At 38.9% G+C, this 20,662-nt stretch overlaps 3 protein-coding genes across 3 annotated transcripts; 2 read left to right on the forward strand and 1 right to left on the reverse strand.

Moving 5' to 3' along the window:
- The first annotated feature begins 8,780 nt into the window (after window positions 1-8,780).
- LOC132157900 (kell blood group glycoprotein-like) lies at window positions 8,781-16,109 on the forward strand. The gene is given in 15 exon segments (XM_059567161.1): window positions 8,781-8,819; window positions 9,643-9,714; window positions 9,828-10,016; window positions 11,055-11,079; window positions 11,082-11,214; window positions 11,320-11,437; window positions 11,542-11,637; window positions 11,745-11,843; window positions 11,928-12,005; window positions 12,113-12,216; window positions 13,966-14,055; window positions 14,298-14,365; window positions 14,450-14,610; window positions 15,478-15,567; window positions 15,642-16,109. Coding segments are annotated over 15 exon segments (1,527 nt in total). The 3' UTR covers window positions 15,807-16,109.
- Window positions 16,110-16,647: 538 nt separating this feature from the next.
- On the forward strand, window positions 16,648-18,367 carry emg1 (EMG1 N1-specific pseudouridine methyltransferase). Its single transcript, XM_059566999.1, has 5 exons — window positions 16,648-16,906; window positions 17,020-17,121; window positions 17,410-17,551; window positions 17,659-17,867; window positions 17,999-18,367. The coding sequence occupies exons 1-5, from the start codon at window positions 16,757-16,759 to the stop codon at window positions 18,110-18,112; spliced, it is 717 nt and encodes a 238-aa protein (XP_059422982.1). The 5' UTR covers window positions 16,648-16,756; the 3' UTR covers window positions 18,113-18,367.
- Window positions 18,368-19,859: 1,492 nt separating this feature from the next.
- On the reverse strand, window positions 19,860-20,547 carry LOC132157698 (general transcription factor 3C polypeptide 6-like). Its single transcript, XM_059567000.1, has one exon. The coding sequence runs from the start codon at window positions 20,462-20,464 to the stop codon at window positions 19,937-19,939; it is 528 nt and encodes a 175-aa protein (XP_059422983.1). The 5' UTR covers window positions 20,465-20,547; the 3' UTR covers window positions 19,860-19,936.
- Between the last annotated feature and the right edge of the window lie 115 nt (window positions 20,548-20,662).

Below are 20,662 nucleotides of genomic sequence, written 5' to 3' on the forward strand. Positions count from 1 at the left end.
CAAGGTTACATACTTAACCAAGATGTTCCCTTTCATAGGTTCACTTCAATGCTGCGATGACGTCATCGCTTTGGGAACGATATACCATAACGCCTGACGTACCCAAGATAACTGGAAGACCAAGGAAAGAATCTGCTCAAACAGAAGAGACCCGGGAGCCAAGAGCCATCCTCACATCCAGATAGTAGAACTTGATGAAAGTGCTAGGAAAGGACTAACCTGCCACAGCACAGACATCTCATCCAAAGCTCTTAAAAGAGAGCCTGAAAAGAAGCCATTGCTCTTGTAAAACGAGCACGCACCTTAGGAGGCGAAGTCACACCACGTGCCTCATAGGCTAAAGATATAGTACTATCTGACCCCACATAGCAAGGGATAAAGCCTCCAACCACTTGCTGAAATGAACAGTGTTGAAGCAGCCTTAGGATATACTAGGCCTAGGAAGCAGTAAGACTAAGCAGACCGACCTTGGGGAAAAATCCATACAAGAGGAGTTGACAGAGCCTGCAGATCCTATTCCTCTAATTGAGAATAGATGACTTCAAAGTTATCTAACAAACTTAAACGGCTCAAATGAATGGGCTGCCAGGCCTTCCAATCAAAATAAGTCCCAAAAATGGATCTGTGCTGGGTGGAAAGGCCTAAGCCGTCACGTCCCTGCATAAAGAAAAAACCAGAGGATGACCTCCTTCTGAAACACCTCTATGGGTAACGCTCAGCAGATATGGCAGCCACATAAACCTGTGGCAGGTCCTTAAGGGTAATGGAGATGTTCACTCAGACCAACCTTACTCTGAACAGAATCATTTGGAAGCAAACAGGTCGACTGGAAGGCAGAAGACTGGTCCTGGGCCATTCTCTGCTAGAACGTCCCCACCCAGAGGCGACGGAGGAGACAAGGAAACCAGAGCGGGCAATGCGCATGCTCGAAGCAAACAATCCACTTCCGCTCAGCCAAACCTAGCCATATGATACTCACCCAACTGAGGGTGAAAGAGTAAGTTCACTCCTGAGGTCAGGTGACCCGGGACATGAACTGCTCTGATCGATAGGAACCTGGTCTGCGCCCAAAGAAGAACACATCTCACCAACCTGCAGGGGGCAAGAGTGTAATCCTCTCTGACAAATGTATGAGACCACAGCCATGTTGTCAGTCTTTGACCTAATGTGACAGCCACTCAATTGGCGTTCAAGACCAGTTCAATGGAATAAAGTATTGGCAAACTTATTCAAAAAGCAAACCTGAGGAACTCCCTGTGTCTCCTGACAATCTGGATGCAGAAGCACGCATCCTAGACTGATGGTCACAAACCAATCTCTGGTTCAGATGGAGACAGGATGAGCATCTGAGTCCTTGACATTGCTTTTTCCAAGCACAAGGTTAGGACGCAAATCCAATCAACCCAATAACCTGGATGGTGTAACCATATGACAGGCTGATCCTCCCTCATGAGACCCCGAGACACCTGAGTTGCGGGAAAAACCTCTGAAACAGGAATGGATACTAAATCAGGCATGCCAGCACCAACCACAGAGTGGGGATTTGGATGTCAACATAGACCCTGCACTAATGGCTTTAGGGCTATCCTCTCCATCTTCAAGCTAAAGCGCGGAGAATGGTAAAATCAGTCCGAAACGCAACATGCGGCAGAAAAACTGATAAAGGCAACAAACTTGTAGGTTGCCCACATTTATACACAGTTCCAGCTCAATGCAACAGCAGAGCTGAAAAGAACAGTGTAATTAATCATGCAAACCACTGCTTGGTAGCATGAAGCACCCAACATCTCTAGTGCACAATAATGTATGCTGTAGTACATAATGTGGCTATTCATGTGAAGCGAGTGTTGGTAGCAAAAGCGCCGCATCAATCACATGAAGTAGGCTGACCATGGTGAGCATTAATAGCTTGCCATAAAAGATACTCTTACACGTGAACTTGTTCACAAAGTAGTTCAGCTCAGAGTAACTCAGTTGGGATGAGAAGAATAATGATAGGCCAGTTATGCAAATAGTTTTGGAAGCATGAAGTGCCAAAAACCATGTTGCATGGCAAATGTGTGTTGCAAAACTCCACAGATCCAGCTCGTAGCACAGAGTCTACTATTTGTTCCAGCTCAAACAGCAGTGGAGCTGAAGAACTATTACTAGCTGGACAGTCTAGTGTTTGGTAGCACCAAAAACTAATGCGCACTGCAATTTCAGCTGTGGAATCCATGATAAAAACGGGTCACACGTAACTAGAGTTGGAAGCATAAATGCCAATCAATGTACATGCATTCATGCAGTGCAGGAATAGAGACAAGAAACCCCTGCTCACTCTGCAGCTCCAGTCACTATGGCATTAGGTTTTTCGTGAAAACAGCTTGCCATAAGAATCTACTCAGATGTGAGCTCCCCCACTGATTTGTTCCAGCTCAAGCATCAGCGGAGCTGAAAGACAAATTAATAGCTGGGTCGACTTATGCTTGGTAGCACGAGGCGCCAAGACCATAATGCAAGACAAACATTGGCTGCAGAATTCTTAGAGTCTGCGCCTAGAAGCAGTACACAAAATAAGTGCTGGAAGTGTAAGCACCAATTCAATGCACGTGCCTGCATCAGTGCAGCGCAGAAGTAGAGAGAGCGAGGTAGGAAAACCTGTCTGTTCAACTTTACAACCTGAGCCATAATAACATTAATGTTACAACAGCTTGTCACTTAATATTTCAGCTCAATACAGCAGCAGAGCTGAACAAACCAACGCTCGGTAGCATGAAGCATTAGATTGCTTCGGGAGTACCGCGGCGGAGTAATCCAGTACCTTTGTGATTCTTCATAGACATAAACAGAGAGAAGTAGCTCCGGCTACAATGTTCTCCCGCAAGACAAAATCAGTTCTGTTTATTAACCGCTAGAGCAGTGCTTCTCAATCTTTTTTCAATAACGTACCCCCTATCAAATTTTTTCTCAGCCAAGTGCCCCCTGACCGGCCCCAATTATTTGAGATGAAAAAAAAAGCTATGACTACGATGTAGTGATGTGCCATCATTATGAGATTTATTAAACAATGTAAATAATAAAACATTTGCAATAAACATTTGCAATAATTAACAATGTATATTTACTGATAACGCAGTTATCCCCCTTGACTGGCCCCAAACATGTTTGATAAAAGAAACCTATATAAATAATATATATATATATATACACACTGTATATATATATATATATATATATATATATATATATGTGTGTGTGTGTGTGTGTGTGTGTATGTATATATGATGTGTTTAACATTTTAGCTCAAAAACACTTGTAACAATAAACAACAAACTAAGTTGTACTTTTAATTTTCTTTACTGTTAACGCAGTTTAAGTATACCCCTTGACTGGCCCCAAACATGTTTGATAAAAGAAACCTATATAAATAATATATATACACTGTGTGTATATATATATATATATATATATATATATATATACGTGTGTGTGTGTGTGTGTGTGTATGTATATATGATGTGTATAACATTTTAGCTCAAAAACACTTGTAACAATAAACAACAAACTAAGTTACACTTATAATTTAGTGCGAAACATGTGCTTGTGCCTCTCTGAGGATCTTGTTCATTCTCGGTGGTAGGGAGGAAACAGCAATGATCAGACTCTTTTCCAGGCCCAGTCTGTTTCTCTGCTTTGTTTTGATCACGGTCATTGCAGAAAATGAGGCCTCACACAAATATGTGGATCCAAAGGGCAGTAGCTGCTGCAAAGCTTTTTCTCCCAGCTCAGGGTACTCCTTTTTTACACACACCCAAAACTGTGTTACAGTGGAGTTTTCATATTTCATCCGTAGGCCATAGTCAGATGACACATCCAAGAGTTTTTCCTGGTGACAGAGAGGGAGCTTGTTTCGGCTTTCTTCTGACAAAAGAAATGGGTTTCTCACCCAACTGAGCTGTGCAGATTTCTCCTCCATATCAGGAAAGTATGAGTTAAAACTCACAATCAGGTTGGCCAAATGTTCCTCTATGATGGACTTCACTGGTGCTCTCTCCACATCTTCCCTGGAGAGGAAAGCATCCACCTGAGAAAAGCAGGTGAGATCCCCCTGTACACATGCCCGTTTCCACAACTCTGCTTTCTTCAGAAAACCACCCACCTTATCATACAGGTTCAGAACGTGGGTGTCCTTGCCCTGAAGACACACATTCAGCTCATTCAATTTACTGAATATATCTGCCAGATAGCACAGCTTTGCAAGCCAATCTTTATCTTCAAACAGGGTGGCATATGGAGATCTTTGCTCTGACAAAAAGGTGTGCACCTCCACCCGTAGTTCCAGCAGCCTGCTCAGTATTCTCCCTCGAGATAGCCAGCGCACTTCTGTGTGTAGCAGCAGTTGCGTGTGTTCTGCTCCCATGTCCTCACAAAGGCGGTGAAACAGTCGTGCATTGAGTGGCCTTGACTTAATAAAGTTAATCACTTTAATGCTGTCATTCAAAACGTCATGCAAAACAGGACTTATATTTTTGGATGCCAGTGCTTCCCTGTGTATGATACAGTGATTCCACTGCACTTCTGGATGTTTACTTCTAATACGCGTCATGAGCCCTTTAACACGGCCTGTGATTGACGCGGCTCCGTCAGTGCATACACTCTTGCAGTTTCTCCAGTCCAGCTCGTTTTCAATGAAGAAATTATCCACAACATTAAAAAGGTCCTCTCCCGTTGTTTTCCCCTCTAAGCTCTTGCAGAAAAGTACATTTTCATAAATGTTGTCAATATCCACATACCTCACAAACGCAATGAGCTGTGCCTTGCCACTGACATCGGTCGACTCATCAAGCTGGAGTGAAAATGCTTCGCCAAGTTTTCCCACAACTTGTTCAACAATATCCGCTCCCATTCTATCTATTCTGCGGGAAACGGTGTCATTAGACAAAGGCACCGTTTTTAATTTAGCCGCGGCATTTTTGTCCAGCATTGTCTCAGTTAATACAACGGCGGCTGGGAGTAACAGGTCCTCAGCGATCGTGAACGGCTTTTTTGCTTTAGCCACGAGCAGTGACACCGCATATGACGCCTGAAGTGCTTTGGCTGATGTTGTGGAGATTTTTCGCATTGTTTCCTGCGATGATCTAAACTCAGCAAGTTTTCTCTTGAAAAAATCAGGTGGCTTTCCAACATGACACTGATGTTTGGTGTTGAGATGTCTCTGCAGGTGCGCCGGTTTCATCGAGCTGTTTGCTAGTTTCTCCCCACAGAAAAAACACAATGCTTGGGGAGGGTTGCCGTTTGTTGCCGTGAATCCCATCAAAACATACCCCTCCTGATATTGACGGTATTTTGTTGGCTCCAATTTGGCTTTCTTTTTTTCTTCATCCTCCCTGTTCTCCGCTGTAGTAGTGCTACGTTTTAACCAGGATTTCATTTATGTCTGTTTATTTAGCAGCTAAGCAACTGATTTCCCGCTCGGCGTGATTAAAAAATTCTTCTTCTCTGATTTAATGTTAGGTATTTACAATCACATTTAAAATAGAAATATTTTATTTAAAGATGTGGTTAACATTTTATTAAACTTATTTTCGTAATCATGGATGATTTTGTATCTTTTAAATTAATTTATTAAAATTTATTAATTTAATTTTTTATTTTATTTTTTATAAATCTCACGTACCCCCTACAGTACCGCAACGTACCCCTGGGGGTACGCGTACCCCCATTTGAGAATCACTGCGCTAGAGCGTCAAAAGTTACCAACTGCAGCTTTATAACGTGAAAGACATAAAAAAAATAACACTACTTTAACTTTTAAATAATTTATTGTGGTTCTTCATATTCATGTTCCTTAGAGAACATTTCTTGGACTCGCTCTAATTGCGGTTAGATGTTTGACTGCCAGTGTAATTTCAGTCCATCATAAGAGTTGCATTCCTTCTTTTCCCAGTTGTGTTTTTAAATGAACATTTCCATACAACACGTCTATCTCAATAAAACATAAAGAGTCAGTAAGTCATTTACTAACTTTATATCCCCACAGGAAATCCATTTCACCACATCAGAGGAACAGTCTCAACCAAATCCAGTGGGCTGCTACAAGAACCGCAGGCTCCTATTGGTTGTTTTGTCCTTTTCTCTCTTTGGAGCCGCGTTAGGGGGTCTATTCCCACCTGCAAAAGACTGCAGACCCCTGGATGTCACAATGGAAATCAGGTACAAACCTAGCAACAATGAACTACAGTAGAGCTTATGGTATAGTTTTAACAGTGGTCATAATTTCTCTCCCTTGTTCCAGCTGCTCCTCCTTGCTTTTCTCCTGCCTGTATAAGAGCATCAGAGCTTTTTTCTGCTGCCATGGACCCCTTTTCTCTCCCCTGTGACTACTTCTTGTTTGCCTGTGGGACAGGTGGATCTTCCACCAGTAATCTAGGACACAGAGTCAAGCTGATCTCCAATGAAGAGAATGAAGAACTGGACACAAAAAGGGAAGTGATGATGAGAAGAGAGACAGATGTTCAAGGAAACAGTGATGCACGGCTAGTCAAATTTCCAGACAGAAAGACTGCTTTACTGAAAACTATTAAGGAAATATTAGGTTAGTGAAATTTCACTTGTATTTTTACCTGACACAGAACAAATGACACAGTTTCATAGTATCTTCAGGTTCCATATCTGCTTCTATCTGTCTATCTTCCTGAGCCTAAGCTGGTTTGCTGGTCTTCTAGACGGTCAGACTGATCTGTTGGTTTTAAAGAGGTCTGGGGGACTTTGTCCTGTCAGGCTGGGACAAAAAAAGTTGCTTTGTAATGTAAATAGCAACAAATCTTTTCTTTCATATTGTGACAAATGGATTATCAGATTGGATGGAGGAAGTCGATTGTAAGAAAGGGGTGGAGTTTAGGTTTACTAAATGATTGGAGAAATCTGGTATACATCAATAGAGAGAAGTTTGTTTTTTGACTGGAAGATTGAGTGATGGCATTTTGATTAAAAGTTACAATAATTTGATTACAATAATTAAAAAAATATAATAATAAATATATCGTCAAGCAGCGAGCATTTATAAGGCATTTAAGCATATCTTTGTTACATACACCTTGTGATGCACTTTTGGACACATCATCAGTGATAGTACCTGGGGTCATAGGGGGTTTCGGGTCTTTCAACTTCAGACCCCCTCACCCAGGTGACCCGACCAGGAGTGATCAGTTCCCGGCCTGCGTCCAAGAAGCGTTCGCCTATTGTTTGTCCCTCCCGATCCACAGCCTTCGTGAGGCTTTTTCTGCAGCCTCTGACACTGCACTGATGGCTCTTCTCTTGCGTGCTCCTGTGATTCCCAAGAGGCTGTAGGCCCTGCAAAGTGACTTTCCTGCAAAGCCCCTTCCCCCAACCTTGATGGGCAAGCACTGTGCACGCCACCCTTAGCTGCCAGTCATTCGCTGTTCCCAGCAGGCCTGTCTGAACTGTTGGTCGGGAAGGCGGGAGTTCTCCAAATCAACATTTAACATTTATGAATGTTATAGCACCAGATGTGGTCCGATCCCCTTAAAACTTTACATGCTTGTTTAGAATCACCTGTTGCATGTGCTCAGCAGGTTTCATGAAGTTTTACATTTTCCTTTAGACTTTATCAGATTTGGCGAAGATGTCTCATTCCATTCAGTTTACTAAAAGTTTTCCAGCCCCTTTCGAACGTTTTAGCGCCCCTATGCGACAGTGAGTCATTATTGACATTCACTCACCAGACATTCACTCACCATCTTTCTTCTCTGGTTTGGTTCCGATCGGGCGAAAAACCTTAGATGAGTTCGTAAGTCTTTTTTTTTTCAAATTGTTTCAATTTTTTTTTTCCAGTTTAAAAAAAAATGATAAATATATACAAAAAAAAAAGACATGATTGAGTCTGAGCCATGCAATTTGTCTGGCGTGAGCACTGACGCGTGATTGGGGCAAGCCTTGGTCATGTTGTAGGCAGTGTGAATACTACCATCCATGCAAGTTTCAAGTCTCTACAACTTTCAAGTCTGCACGATCATTTTTACGTGGAGTTTGCTTATCTGTGATCATTCTGACAATTACAATAGAGTTTCATTGCTATGCGCTTGAGTCCCTAAAAAAAAGAAACATGCATGGATGCCTCTTTTGTAATAAGATCAATAAGATGCATTTAAAAAATATACAGGATTAATGTCTGGCGCACCATCATAAACCAACTAAAACCAGCAAGCCATCTTTGACTGTTTTAAGTTATTTAATGGTTAATCTCAGTAGTTATTTATGATACATAATTGTATAAAACAATCTTGAATCATCTTTGATATTCAGTCTGTATGATCCCTGTGTGATCAGAGGCTCCTGAGGAGGGTGCTTCTATAAGTGCAGCAGAACAGAAAGCAAAGAAATACTTCAAGACCTGCATGAATGCAGAATCCCCAGAGAAAGTGGGTTCAAAACCCTTCTTCACACTCCTCCAGCAGGTACACACACTTTTTAGGATAAAGGAAACTAAAAGCACTTGCATTCCATCAGGGATTTTGCTCCAGTGTTGTTTATCTTTTGGCTCTCTGTCTGTGTGTGTAGTTAGGTGGTTGGCCAGTATCCAACGGATGGAGTCAGACAGATTTTAACACCACCCTCGCCCTGCTAATGAGCCAGTACTACACATTTCCTTTCTTCAGTGTGTATGTAGTGTCAGAGCCTGGTGAAGAGCAAATGGCTTCTGGTCAACACTACATAAAGGTGATTATTAATGTAGGTAGAACATAAGCAATTGGTAGAATGATTTAGTGATTAGTAGCATGATCAAAATTCTGTGTACCTACAATTTGCATGCGTTTGTACATTTACAAAACTGTTAAACTGAGAACTGTGTGAAGACTTGACCTTAGTATTGAGAAAATGGGTCTCAGCAATTATAAAATGCTGTAAAGACCCAGTAAAATAGTTCATGGGCAAAGTTTTCTTTTCTGTTTTGATGCATTTCACTGATTTCATTATAATTTGATTACATGTATTTTGTATAGAAGTTTATTTACGGCCGTCAACAAAAAATAAAAAAAGTAATTTTGACTTTTTATCTCACAATTCTAACTTTTTTCCTTACTATCCTGAATTTATATGTCACAGTTTACTTTTTTTCTTCAAATTCAGATGTGATATATTAACTCAGAACAGCTAGATATAAACTGTTTTTTCTGAGAAAAAAAAAGTCAGAATTACTAAATTGTTGTTGTTGTGTGTAAATACAATTACAAGATAAAAAAGTAATTACAAGTAATTACAAGATAAAAAGACGCAATTGCTTTCTTTAATTTAAAGCTTTAAAAGCTTGCAGTAGCCCAATTCTCACAATTTAGGTTGTTTTATTTTTTTTTTTTTATTTTTTTTTTTTTTTTTGCAATTGCAAGTTTATATCTCTCAATTCTGAAGAATTGAGAAAAAATGTCTGAACTGTTAGATAAAAGGTATCAAATACTTTTCTATTCCATGGGAGAAATACATTTGATGTTTTCGTCCTTGAGACATTTTAGTGAGTAGTAATTTGTATTCTGCTCTTGTGTACATGAATCCTCAATATTTTGGTCCATTTTCATTGTTTTTGATATTGTTTTACACTCTAGTCCATATGTTGGATAAAAATGTCCATGTACATTGCCATAGATTGATGAGCCTCATTTTCAGTTCCCTATTGATTGGAACAGCAAGACACAGAAATCCAAAGCAAGTTCTTGGGTAGGTATACAGTATTCTGCTCAACTTAGCACCACACGTTCATAACGTATTATTTATAAATGGTTATTTAATATTTTTGTAACTCCTTTGTTGTCTCTGTTCCTCTTTCTCAGTATTTGCGTCCATTCTACATGTTGAGTTGTCAGTACTTGGAACTCTTGGGCGTTCCCTCCAATGAAACTACTCAGCACTGCGGTCTTTATGTATCTCTAGCCACAACTTTGGCTCTGGCCATGACCCCTCTCCACTACCGCCTCAGTCAGGAGTTACTCTACAACAGATATACCATCCAAGAGCTACAGGTCTGTGTGGAAATCTGATTTACTCGATAACATATGTTAATAGCTCAATAAAAATTAAGATTGCCCTATATAAATAAAAAAATATAAAACACATGTGCCACATTCTTAGAAATTCAAATGGTTTTGAAAAAAAAAAAACCTTAAATAATTTTTAGAAAAAAACTTTCAGTTTATGTCATGTGGAAACTAAAAAGTAAAAAGTATTTTCCTTATTTCCATATTTTTCATAAATGTGTTTACCATAATAAGTTATTTGCTTCTAAAAATTTATAAAAATCTAAATTTTGCAGTAGCATCATATGATAATCTAATCATGTGATATTTTACAATGTTATAGTCATATAATATTGACCTTCACACACATTAATGGCGGTCTGCAAGGGTCTTCTCTTTCATATATTTGTATTTCGTTGTATGTTTTTCTACATATTTTTGCATGTTGTCAGTGTAAATTTAGTATTATTCCAATGCTATCATAGTATTTATTAAATACTAATGCTTTTCAATTACCTTTTATTTTTTATTATTAGTTGCCATTAAAATTTTTGGTCACAGTTTAATATTTTTGGTATGTGCTTTTATAATTTCTTTGAAATCTTTTTATATCAAGAATTTTTTTTTGTTTTGTTTTGTTTTAGTTAAAAATAACAACACTTGAACAAATGATTTTGCAAATTATTTTGCCACATGACTTGGATCAAATAAGCAGTGAAGTTTTGATAAGAGACTTCCATTCATTTAATGAGACTATTTTTCACAGTTAAAGCCATGATTTCTTTTCTTTTTTATGCCACATATATAAATTAATGAAAGAATTCATGAATAAATAAATACCTATTTTTTTAATTCAGAAATTCAGAAAAACATGCACATCATAAAGACATATATTCAAGTTATTGTGTGAATGAATTGCACTTTTGATATATTTTTTAATACAGTAATAGATCTGGACAAAAAATATTGTCATGTTATTAACCCAAGTACTATACAGTACCTAAGATGTGCTGTGATGATATAATATTTTTCTGTCCTTCACAGACTCTGGCTCCAGCCATTGATTGGCTGCTTGCCTACAAGCCACATTTCAGCCTCTTCCTATCAGCCAATCAGATCTTTTTTTAGTCTACAATCTCCCGTATATTATCCACATGTCCCAGACAATCAGTAAATGGCAAGTCCTGCATGAGATGATGGGCACGTAAGTCACTATTATATTAATATACTTAATCATATTTTCTTAAGATAATGTGATAGATCTTGATTATTAACACAGATGTTTGTGATTATGTGTAAATATCCGCAGGGGTCCACTTCATACATACATGATCTTTAGTTTTTTCCACACACTCATTCCTGCGCTGGACTCGAGGTTCTTCCAAACAATGAGAAACTTTTCCATTGCATCTGGAGACACACAAGAGGTGGGTCTGCTTTGAAGGAATTAGCCACAATGCCTTTTTGTGTGATGTAAAGCAGTGCAGATTGCATTATATTTTCTATCACTTATACTGTATTATGATTTTAGGAGATGCCACGCTGGTTGCGATGCGTTCAGCAGACGGAGCGAGGGTTTGACACTCTACTCAGTCATGCAATTAGACATAGACATGCACAGAAAGAGGTACATGATAATTGGATGTCATGAAGAAATAAAAGAGTATGCATTAATGTGAATTTAATAAAGCAATGACACATGAGATTTGACAAGTGTTTTTCTCTCTCCGCCAGGCTGAAGAGTTGATTCATGATGTTTATTCATCCCTCGAGAAAAAACTAACAGATTTGATCTGGAGGGATGACAGATCATCAGCCTTTATTTTGAAGAAGGTATGATGTGAATCATATACAAAAACATATCCTACTGAAACTTGTATGGGTCTGTGTTAAAATCATTTTGTATATATTTTTCAGATAAAATCTCTCAATCCAAGACTCTCCGCTAAAATAAATAACCTCAGTCATGCAGAACTCAACCATATCTATGAAAAGGTAAATGAATTTCGATGAATTAAAAGTCAGTGTAGTGAATGAAACATTTTCATTCATGAATTCCCTCCTTCGTTCATTGGCTGTGTTTGTCTTCTTCTCTGCAATAGGTGGTTTTAAATGAGGAGGATTTTTTCACCAACTACCTGCAGATGCTGGTGCTGGAGCAGAAGAGCAGGAGCAGACTGCTCTCACATGGCACACAGACTGATGGGTTAGTGCTCTCATATTTGGGAGACCTCCTGGGAAAACTAGTTTTCTGTTGAAGAGGTGCTAGTGAGGCCAGCAGGGGGTGATCACCCTGTGCTCTGTGTGGGTCCTAGCCCCCCAGTATAGTAAAGGGGACTGTATGATGTCAAAAAAAGCACCGTCTTTTGGATGAGACGTTAAACCGAGGTCCTGACTCTCAGTGGTCATTAAAATCCCAGGATGTCCTTTAAAAAAAAGAGTAGCGGTGTGACCTCAGCATCCTGGCCAAATTTGGCCTCTGACCATCATGGCCTCCTAACAATCCCCATATCTGCTGATTGGCTTCATCACTCTCCACCAGTAAGCTGGTGTGTGGTGGGCGTTCTGGCGCAATATGGCTGCCGTCCGTTCATCCAGGTGGATGCTGCACACTGGTGGTGGACGAGGAGATACCCCCTCACAATGTAGATCCCTTTGAGTGCTTAGAATAGTATTAACTGGCATTATATTCATATTTAACTAATTCACATTTTAGTTTCATATTTAATTTGTTTACTTTTTTTTAATAACTGGAGTAGTGACAGATATTTTCTTCCAAATTGTGATGCGCATCTGAGCGAAATTGATTATCGAGAATAAAAAAACAATATAGGGAATAGTGGAAGATCTGAATGAGAGCTTGTGGTTGATCATAGAAAAGTAAGTTCAGCCAAAAATGAAAATTAGTCCATTTTACTCACCCCTAAGGAATCCTAGGTGTATATGACTTTCATCTTTCAGACGAATCCAATCAGAGTTATATAAAAAATTGTCCTGGCTCTTTCATGATCTCTAATGGCAGTGGGCAGGTTTTTGTTCAACAGTCCAAAAGTAGTCAAATAAAGTGCACACATCTACATTAAAACACGCATCACACGGTAAGACACTTATCCATATTTAAAACAAAATAAACACCTTTTTCTCACTTCCGCTAACTGTCGTCGTCAGAAGCCGTTCTGGGATGATGATGTAGGACATATGCGTAGCGTAAGCACCAGTGGTTGGTGACGAACACAGAAGTGCAACGGAGAAACAAGACAAAACACTGGTCACGAATTATTAGCACAAAACAAGGATTTGTAAAGAAAAAAGATAAAACCAAAAGGAGGCTGGTTTTCCTTTGCTCCTGAAAACAAATGTTTGTTTTCGTGAGACTACGCTTACATCATACGTTATCCGCCGGAAAGGCAGTCTCTCGGGAATATGCGTATGCCAGTTAGAAGAGGTTACACAAAACTGTTTATATCGTTTTAAATATGAATATTTTTCTTACAAAAACGCATCGATATGCTACAGGAGGCCTTAATTCACCCCCCAGAGCTGAGTGATGCGCATGTTAATATGGATGGATGCGCTTTATTTGACTACTTTTGGACTGTTGAACCAAAACACCTGCCCATGCCATTATAAAACTTGCAAAAACAAGAACATTTTTATATATAACTTCGATTTGATTCGTCTGAAAGAAGTAAGTCATATACACCCAGGATGGCTACAGGGTGAGTAAAACATGGACTAATTTCATTTTTGTGGACAAATGATTAGAAAAGTCAGTCTTGAAGATCGAGTTATTACATTTTGATAAAACATCCAAGTAAATAAATAATAAATCAAATGCATTCATGGATGACTTGTTCACAATAAGATCAATAAAATACACTTAGAAAATAGATGGGGTGAATTTACATCCATAAATCATCATCCATTTTACATTTCTGTCTTTCCTTGCCTCTAGATTGTCTATCACTCCATCCATCTCTGGAAATGACATCATCATCCCTGTTGGAATGTTCGTGTCACCCTTCTTCCATTCCTCATATCCCAGGTATCAAGTGACATCATACAGCATAAAGAGGAATATTCAGTGGAAATACTATTACATTCCAATATTTGCACCACTTTTAGTAAAATAGTGCTATTTTGTAACTTGAATGATAGTAAACAAAATCTGATCTTTTGACCTTGTTTTTTTAATGTACTCTTCTACTTTTATGTGCTGAATGTAAGATGCTTAAATATTCATGCATAAAAAATGTTATATAAAATGTTTACATCAATATTCTATAGGGCAGTGAATTATGGCACACTGGGATCTCTGATGGCTAAAGATCTTCTTCACCTTCTGCTCCCTGATAGTAAGTCAGTATGAACCTCAGTCTGAATCTGCATGTGTGAGTGTTTGAGTCTTTTTAATCACCTTCTATGTTTTTCCTCACTAGTCCACACACAGGCCAACAATCCAGTGTCAGAGAGCATGTGCATATGGTCTCATTATCAGAGTGTGAACAAGGATCCAGGACGGGTCGGCACATTCTCTCTTTCCTCCTCTGAACAGCAGGAGGTTTGGGTGCAGTACTCTGCTCTACAAGTGGCACTGGATGTAAGCTAACCTACTCTAAACAAGGGTTTTCAATATTTTATTCCATGGACCCCCAAATATGATTGGAATTGTAACCACCCTCGGGCCATCTAAGATGTAGATGAGTTTTTTTTTTTTTTTTTGGAACATATTCAAAGAATATTAAGCATTGAATTATTGTCTCACCTCTGCAGTGAATGGGTGCCGTCAGAATGAGAGGTCAAACAGGTGATAAAAACATCATAAGTAATATACAAGTCCAGTCCTCAAATTAACTAATTTATTTTCCACTTCAAACCGGCTAAAATAATCAATAATAATGCTTCCTCCAGTAAAAAAAAAAAAAATCTTGCCTGAATAAGGAGACAAATGTGCACAGATCAAGCACCATTTATTAGCGAAACCAGTCCAAACGAGTTCTAAACAAATATCTTGGTGGATTTTGATGAGAAAGGACAATTATCAGTTGTTTGTTAAGCTGTTTTTATCATTTCTCTCATTCTGACGGCACCCATTCACTGCAAAAGGATCTGTCGGTGAGAAAGTGATGTTGTGCAGAATTTCTCCAAACCTGTTCCAATGAAGAAACAAACACATCTTGGATGGCCTGAGGGTCCGTTTTCCACAAATTACAATTTTGGGGTGAACTATATTATGATGTTTTTTCCCATTATAGAACTGCATTGTCAGGTTTGTTTATTTACTTATGTATTTATTTTTATCTAATTTGTAATAGCTATATATTTATTTATTTATTATGTTATTCATTATATTATTTTCCCCTTTAAACTTTCAACAAACCTCTGCTCTAATCTAAAACAATGTTCTTTTCATTGTTAGCCATGAACCCAACATTTTTTTTTTCTCAACATTTTATCTTCTTTACAGGCTTATAAGATGAGTTTCACAAGGCATCCAGAAGACTCATCTCTATCGGGCCTCTCTTACATTCACCTGTTCCTCTCTTCCTTTACTAAGGTACTGAGAACATGTCAATGAGAAATGCAGAAGCACTCAAGCACATGTGATAATGTTCAAATAATATGTTACAGGTAACGTGTGATGCTGACTCGTACCGTGAGTTCATGCCCTTTGAACCCTCCTTCTTGGTGACAGTCCTGTGTTCAAACTCACGCTTCTGCCCCGAACCACTGAGCTGTGTGAATAAATCTCAGAGTCATCCTAGTGAGATGTGTCAGAGTCAAACGCTGCACTGAATCTGAGAGGAACTCTTTTCCGCTGAGACCTGTTGGAGCTAGTTTGGGACTGTTGAACCATTGGAGCTGCTCACTGTTTAGTAAAAAAAAGAGAAGGTCATTCCAGAGATCATAAAACTTTTGATATGCACTTGTTAAGGAATGGGTTTAGAAATGTCAGGTCACATACATTTAAGCAATATTATCACATTTGATAACTCATCTACAGTATGACGAACAGTTAAAGCCTGCTTGGTGGATATGATCTCTCACAGCACTTTGAAAATTTACCATGTTTTTACTATAGTGTTAATTTTTGGAGGAAATGTAGACTCATACAAAATTATATATATATATATATATATATATATAGAGAGAGAGAGAGAGAGAGAGAGAGAGAGAGAGTTATACTGGTTTAAATGTGGTAACTATACATATCACAGTTAAACTGGTTACTAAACAAGATTTATGGTAAATTTTACCAAAGAAGGAGAGCATTTTTTACAGAGTAAAAGTGTTGTAATTGATAATTATGTGCTTATTGTCTGTTGTAAATACAGTTTGAGGTCTGAAGTCTGAATGTATCATAAATGTCACACTTATATTTGAAATTTACTATATTTGGATGAAACATTAAAAAAAAAAGTATTTTTTGCATGTGTGCTTTTTGGTCTATAACTACATTAATTTACATCAGGAGAAAAAACGTTGTCAGCAAAGTGCCATTCTGAACAAACGTGTTGTTGTGACGCACATTTGATGCGTCATAAATTTTATTTTATTATTAGGGAGTTTAGTTTTTTTTATTATTATTGTTATCATTTTTTTAATATAAATTTCTGTTAGTCACTCTGGTCCACACTCCAGTATAGTAGATGGCGGTAATGCACCTTAACGTTGGATGCCACCCGCCATAAAATAATAAGAAGACGAAGAAGAAGACGTTTGATGCGCCGTAGTTCTGTGTCAACATGGCCGCACGCGCTGGAGACAAGCGTGGTCTGGAGCATTTAGATGAATATGACCCAAAACAGGCAAAACAGCAAAAAAGCTTGCACGAACAGATGACGGAAAAGCGTCTTGTTGTTGTTTTAGAAGGAGCGACGCTTGAAACCGTAAAGGTAAACGACAACTAAGCTTTTCAGAGACTGAATCATCATTTGTTATCCACTGGATTGACACTAGAGCGTTAGAAATATTTGCCCTAACCGTATGTGAACGTGTCTCTTTGCAGGTTGGAAAGACATTTGAGTTGCTGAACTGTGATCAACATAAGAGTATGATCATAAAAAGTGGAAGAGACCCTGGGAAGATTCGTCCTGACATCACTCATCAGGTAAAGCTCTTCATCTGAGTTACAATGATTTCACTATCAACAGGCTCTTTTTAATAAAAGGCGTAATACAATAAAAAGTTATACATTTTTGCAAATTCACTTTTATGAGAGATTATAGATCTGGTACACTATGGTTGTAGTTTAAAAATGTTAAGTTTTAACTTGTATGTCACTGAGAATAAAATGAAGAAAACTGTCTTGCAAAGATATTCTGTTAAGTAAAACCATGCGAGAGATTTTTCGTTGTCCCGCATCTGTCCTCTGAATGTCCTGTCTGCGTTCCCACAGTGCCTGTTGATGTTACTGGACAGTCCTCTGAACAGAGCTGGACTGCTTCAAGTCTACATTCACACAGAGAAGAATGCTTTGATCGAGATCAACCCACAGACGAGAATTCCTCGCACTTTTGCACGATTTTGTGGACTAATGGGTAAATTCACTCCATTTGCACATTTACTGTAAACAGCAGTCAGTTTGGACAGTTTTGTAATGCGAAACACTTGTATGTTTATCTTACCACTATTTGTCCTCGTATAGTCCAGCTGCTGCACAAGCTGAGTGTGAGAGCAGCAGATGGTCCTCAGCGCTTGTTAAGGCTGATTAAAAATCCAGTGTCGGACCACCTGCCAGCTGGATGCCCCCGATATTCGACGTCATTCAAAGCAGGAGATGCTGTGTGTCCCCGAACAATTGTCCCTAAAGATGGACCTGCCGCTGTTGTCATTGGAGCATTTGCACATGGAGCAGTGAGTCTGATACACTTCTCCTCACAGCTACATTAAGTATATTCTCCATGCATAGATAGTACTTTCAGAAATGTGAATTATGTCATTGCTTTTCAAGTAAATCGCTGATCTGTTTCTCCATCCTCTCGTAGGTGAATATCGACTACACCGAGAAGACGGTGTCCATCAGTAACTATCCTCTGTCTGCAGCTCTGACCTGTGCTAAGATGTGTTCAGCGTTTGAAGAGGTTTGGGGAGTGTTATGACAAAACCAGACTGTTATGAAGTGTCAGGAACAGATCTTTGGACTGTGTTGCGTGTATGTATACAATCCATTCCTTGGAGCAAGAATTGTGTTATATGACGGGACAACAGAGGAGAATATTTCACGTATTATAACACAATTTAAACTCACACTGACGCAAACCAGCATACCCTTTAAAGTGTGGGGTATTAAACTTGGGATTCATTTTGTATAAGTTTATACATTTAATAATAAACCCAGATTTGCGTATGTGAAAAACACTTTGTCTTTATTCTCCTTACAGTGAACAATAGCGTGCAACAGCGGCTACGTTTTTAGCAGCCCTGGTTTCTGGAAGTTTTCTTTTTCTATTCAAAATGTCCATGTTAAAGGAGTGTAAGCCATAAATAAAACTACAATTCCATGAAGCATTCTGAATGACAATCACAATAAAAATGGAGAAATATAAATTCAAAGTTGTTTATATGAATAGCAACGGCGTTTAGGATAGATAAAATAGTACTACGGAGTTGTGTTTTAAAGGTTCTTTACACTCAACTGTTCAAAAGAACCGATTCCCACAAAAGAATCGGACCTCCAATCACTACTTCCATAGCGAGAGCATCATGTTATTCACTGTGCTTCGTGGGAGTGGAAAAATGGCAAATTGTGGCTCTGATTGAGAGATTTGATGTGTGTAATCATGTGCAGTGTAATTAATCGATTCTGCTGTACAACTCTATTCTTTAAAAATGAAATTGAAGTGATGTAAACTGATGTCTTTGGGAAAAGCATGTGCCGCTGATTAACAACCCCAAGTTCACATCAGGTCTGTCTTTGAAGGTTTGTTATCATTAAAAGTAAATTCCCTTATAGAGAATATGAAATGATTTGTAACTTCCAGACTTTTGCAATTACCAGGTTTTATTGAGCACTATTCTGAAATGTTATTTTCAAGTTGTCTTTTAAGCGTCTCTTCACTTTTAGAAATGTTCTGGTTTATCACAGTTGTCTTGTGGTTGTACTGTAGCTTTAATCTTGTATTCTCTATTCTCACTATACATTTAGAAAGATTAAAAGTCCTATGTTTAGGCTTTGGACCCTTAAATTTCCTTGACCATCAAATGTGCTTTTAGATTGTTGTTGTTGTTGTTGTTTTCCGTCTAGGCTGGATGTTGTTTTCTATAATGTTTTTCCTTGTTCTTTCACCATTGACAACTTTGGCTTTTCTACAGGTCTCAGGCTCTATTAGTTCTTGCAGTTCATTCGAACAGTTCAGTTCCTGCTGAAGGTTTTGGCAAGTTGAGATACATTTGTAATCTTTAAATTATTTGACAAAATTTCCCAGCTAATATTTTCCAGAGATGCAATAAGGCAAGGGGGTAGGGGAGAGGGGAGGGGGGTAAAGGTGAGAACATTACAGCGGACTAGAGGTATTCTCCACATGAAATTATTTTTAAAGATATTTGCTTTACAAGCTCATTTGTAGTTACTTTAATATATTTTTAATACCTTATGTCCAAAACTGTATTTTTTCTCAAACCAAAAAATTAAGATCCTGTTGCAACATTTAATATATATAATCAAAATCCATGTCATGCTGATTTGAGTTTAACTTGAATTATTCAGTAGCGAACCACTCTGAATAACTTAACATTAGATATATGGATGCTTTAATAAAAAATAATAATACGCAAATGAGACAGACATACATTGAACAGCTTTTTATGAGACAGACACATACATTGAACAGCTTTTACGAAACAAAATACAAAAACACTTTTATTAAGCACCAGAAAGCGTATATTTACATGCAGTAGTATATAGATGATCAGAAAGCAGTGTTTTAAGAGCCCTCGTCCCGCTCCTGTGTGTCGGTGAGTAGAGAGCAGCTGTTCTCCAGGAGCGCATCAGTCTCCGTCTCAGCCGCTGACTCGTCGCTCGTCTCCGCATCCTCGCAGTCTTTAGATTCTTGCACAGGCTGATCATCAGTGTCTATGGGATCCAGGAAGCGACACACTGCGCTCTTCCTGCCGAACGACTCTTCCTCGTGGAGAGCCAACAGCTCTATCCGGTTAGAGACGGGCTCGTCCTCCTTCCTCTCCGACAGGAACGTCCGCTGAAGCTTTAGCTTCTTGATGGTGTGACATTTGTATTTAAGAACTGAACCGTGCTCTTCAAAGACCACGCAGGTTCCGATGGCATCCTCGTACTCTCCGGCGAACAGATAGTGGCCCAGCTGCATCACGGGCTGCTCGCTGTCGATGTCCACGATCTTACACGCGCCCTGCCGACTGGAGATTACATCCGAGCTGATCATCCCAGACAGCTCCGCCACAACCAGCTGCTCCTCCTCCTCCCACTCGTCCTCCATAGCTTTAGCTGATCAAGCAGTTGCACTCATTTAACTTCTTGAAGTGTCACGCAACTCATTAGCTCCGACAACATCAAGTAGCGAATTGCTTTCGCACTCGCAGAATGCGCGCGACGGAAGTAGTAATCGGACGTCCGATTCTTTTGTGGGAATCGGTTCTTTTGAACAGTTCGGTGTAATGAATCTTTAAAACACGAA

The sequence above is a fragment of the Carassius carassius genome, chromosome 15 (genome assembly GCF_963082965.1).
Source record: "Carassius carassius chromosome 15, fCarCar2.1, whole genome shotgun sequence".
Classification (NCBI taxonomy): domain Eukaryota; kingdom Metazoa; phylum Chordata; class Actinopteri; order Cypriniformes; family Cyprinidae; genus Carassius; species Carassius carassius.

Excerpts from the sequence above, each read along its gene's own strand:
- LOC132157698 (XM_059567000.1), bottom strand. The coding sequence starts at position 20,464 with ATGGAGGACGAGTGGGAGGAGGAGGAGCAGCTGGTTGTGGCGGAGCTG.
- emg1 (XM_059566999.1), top strand. The coding sequence starts at position 16,757 with ATGGCCGCACGCGCTGGAGACAAGCGTGGTCTGGAGCATTTAGATGAA. Across the intron at positions 16,907-17,019 it reads CGACGCTTGAAACCGTAAAG|GTTGGAAAGACATTTGAGTT; the intron begins GTAAACGACAAC and ends GTCTCTTTGCAG. Across the intron at positions 17,552-17,658 it reads ACGATTTTGTGGACTAATGG|TCCAGCTGCTGCACAAGCTG; the intron begins GTAAATTCACTC and ends GTCCTCGTATAG.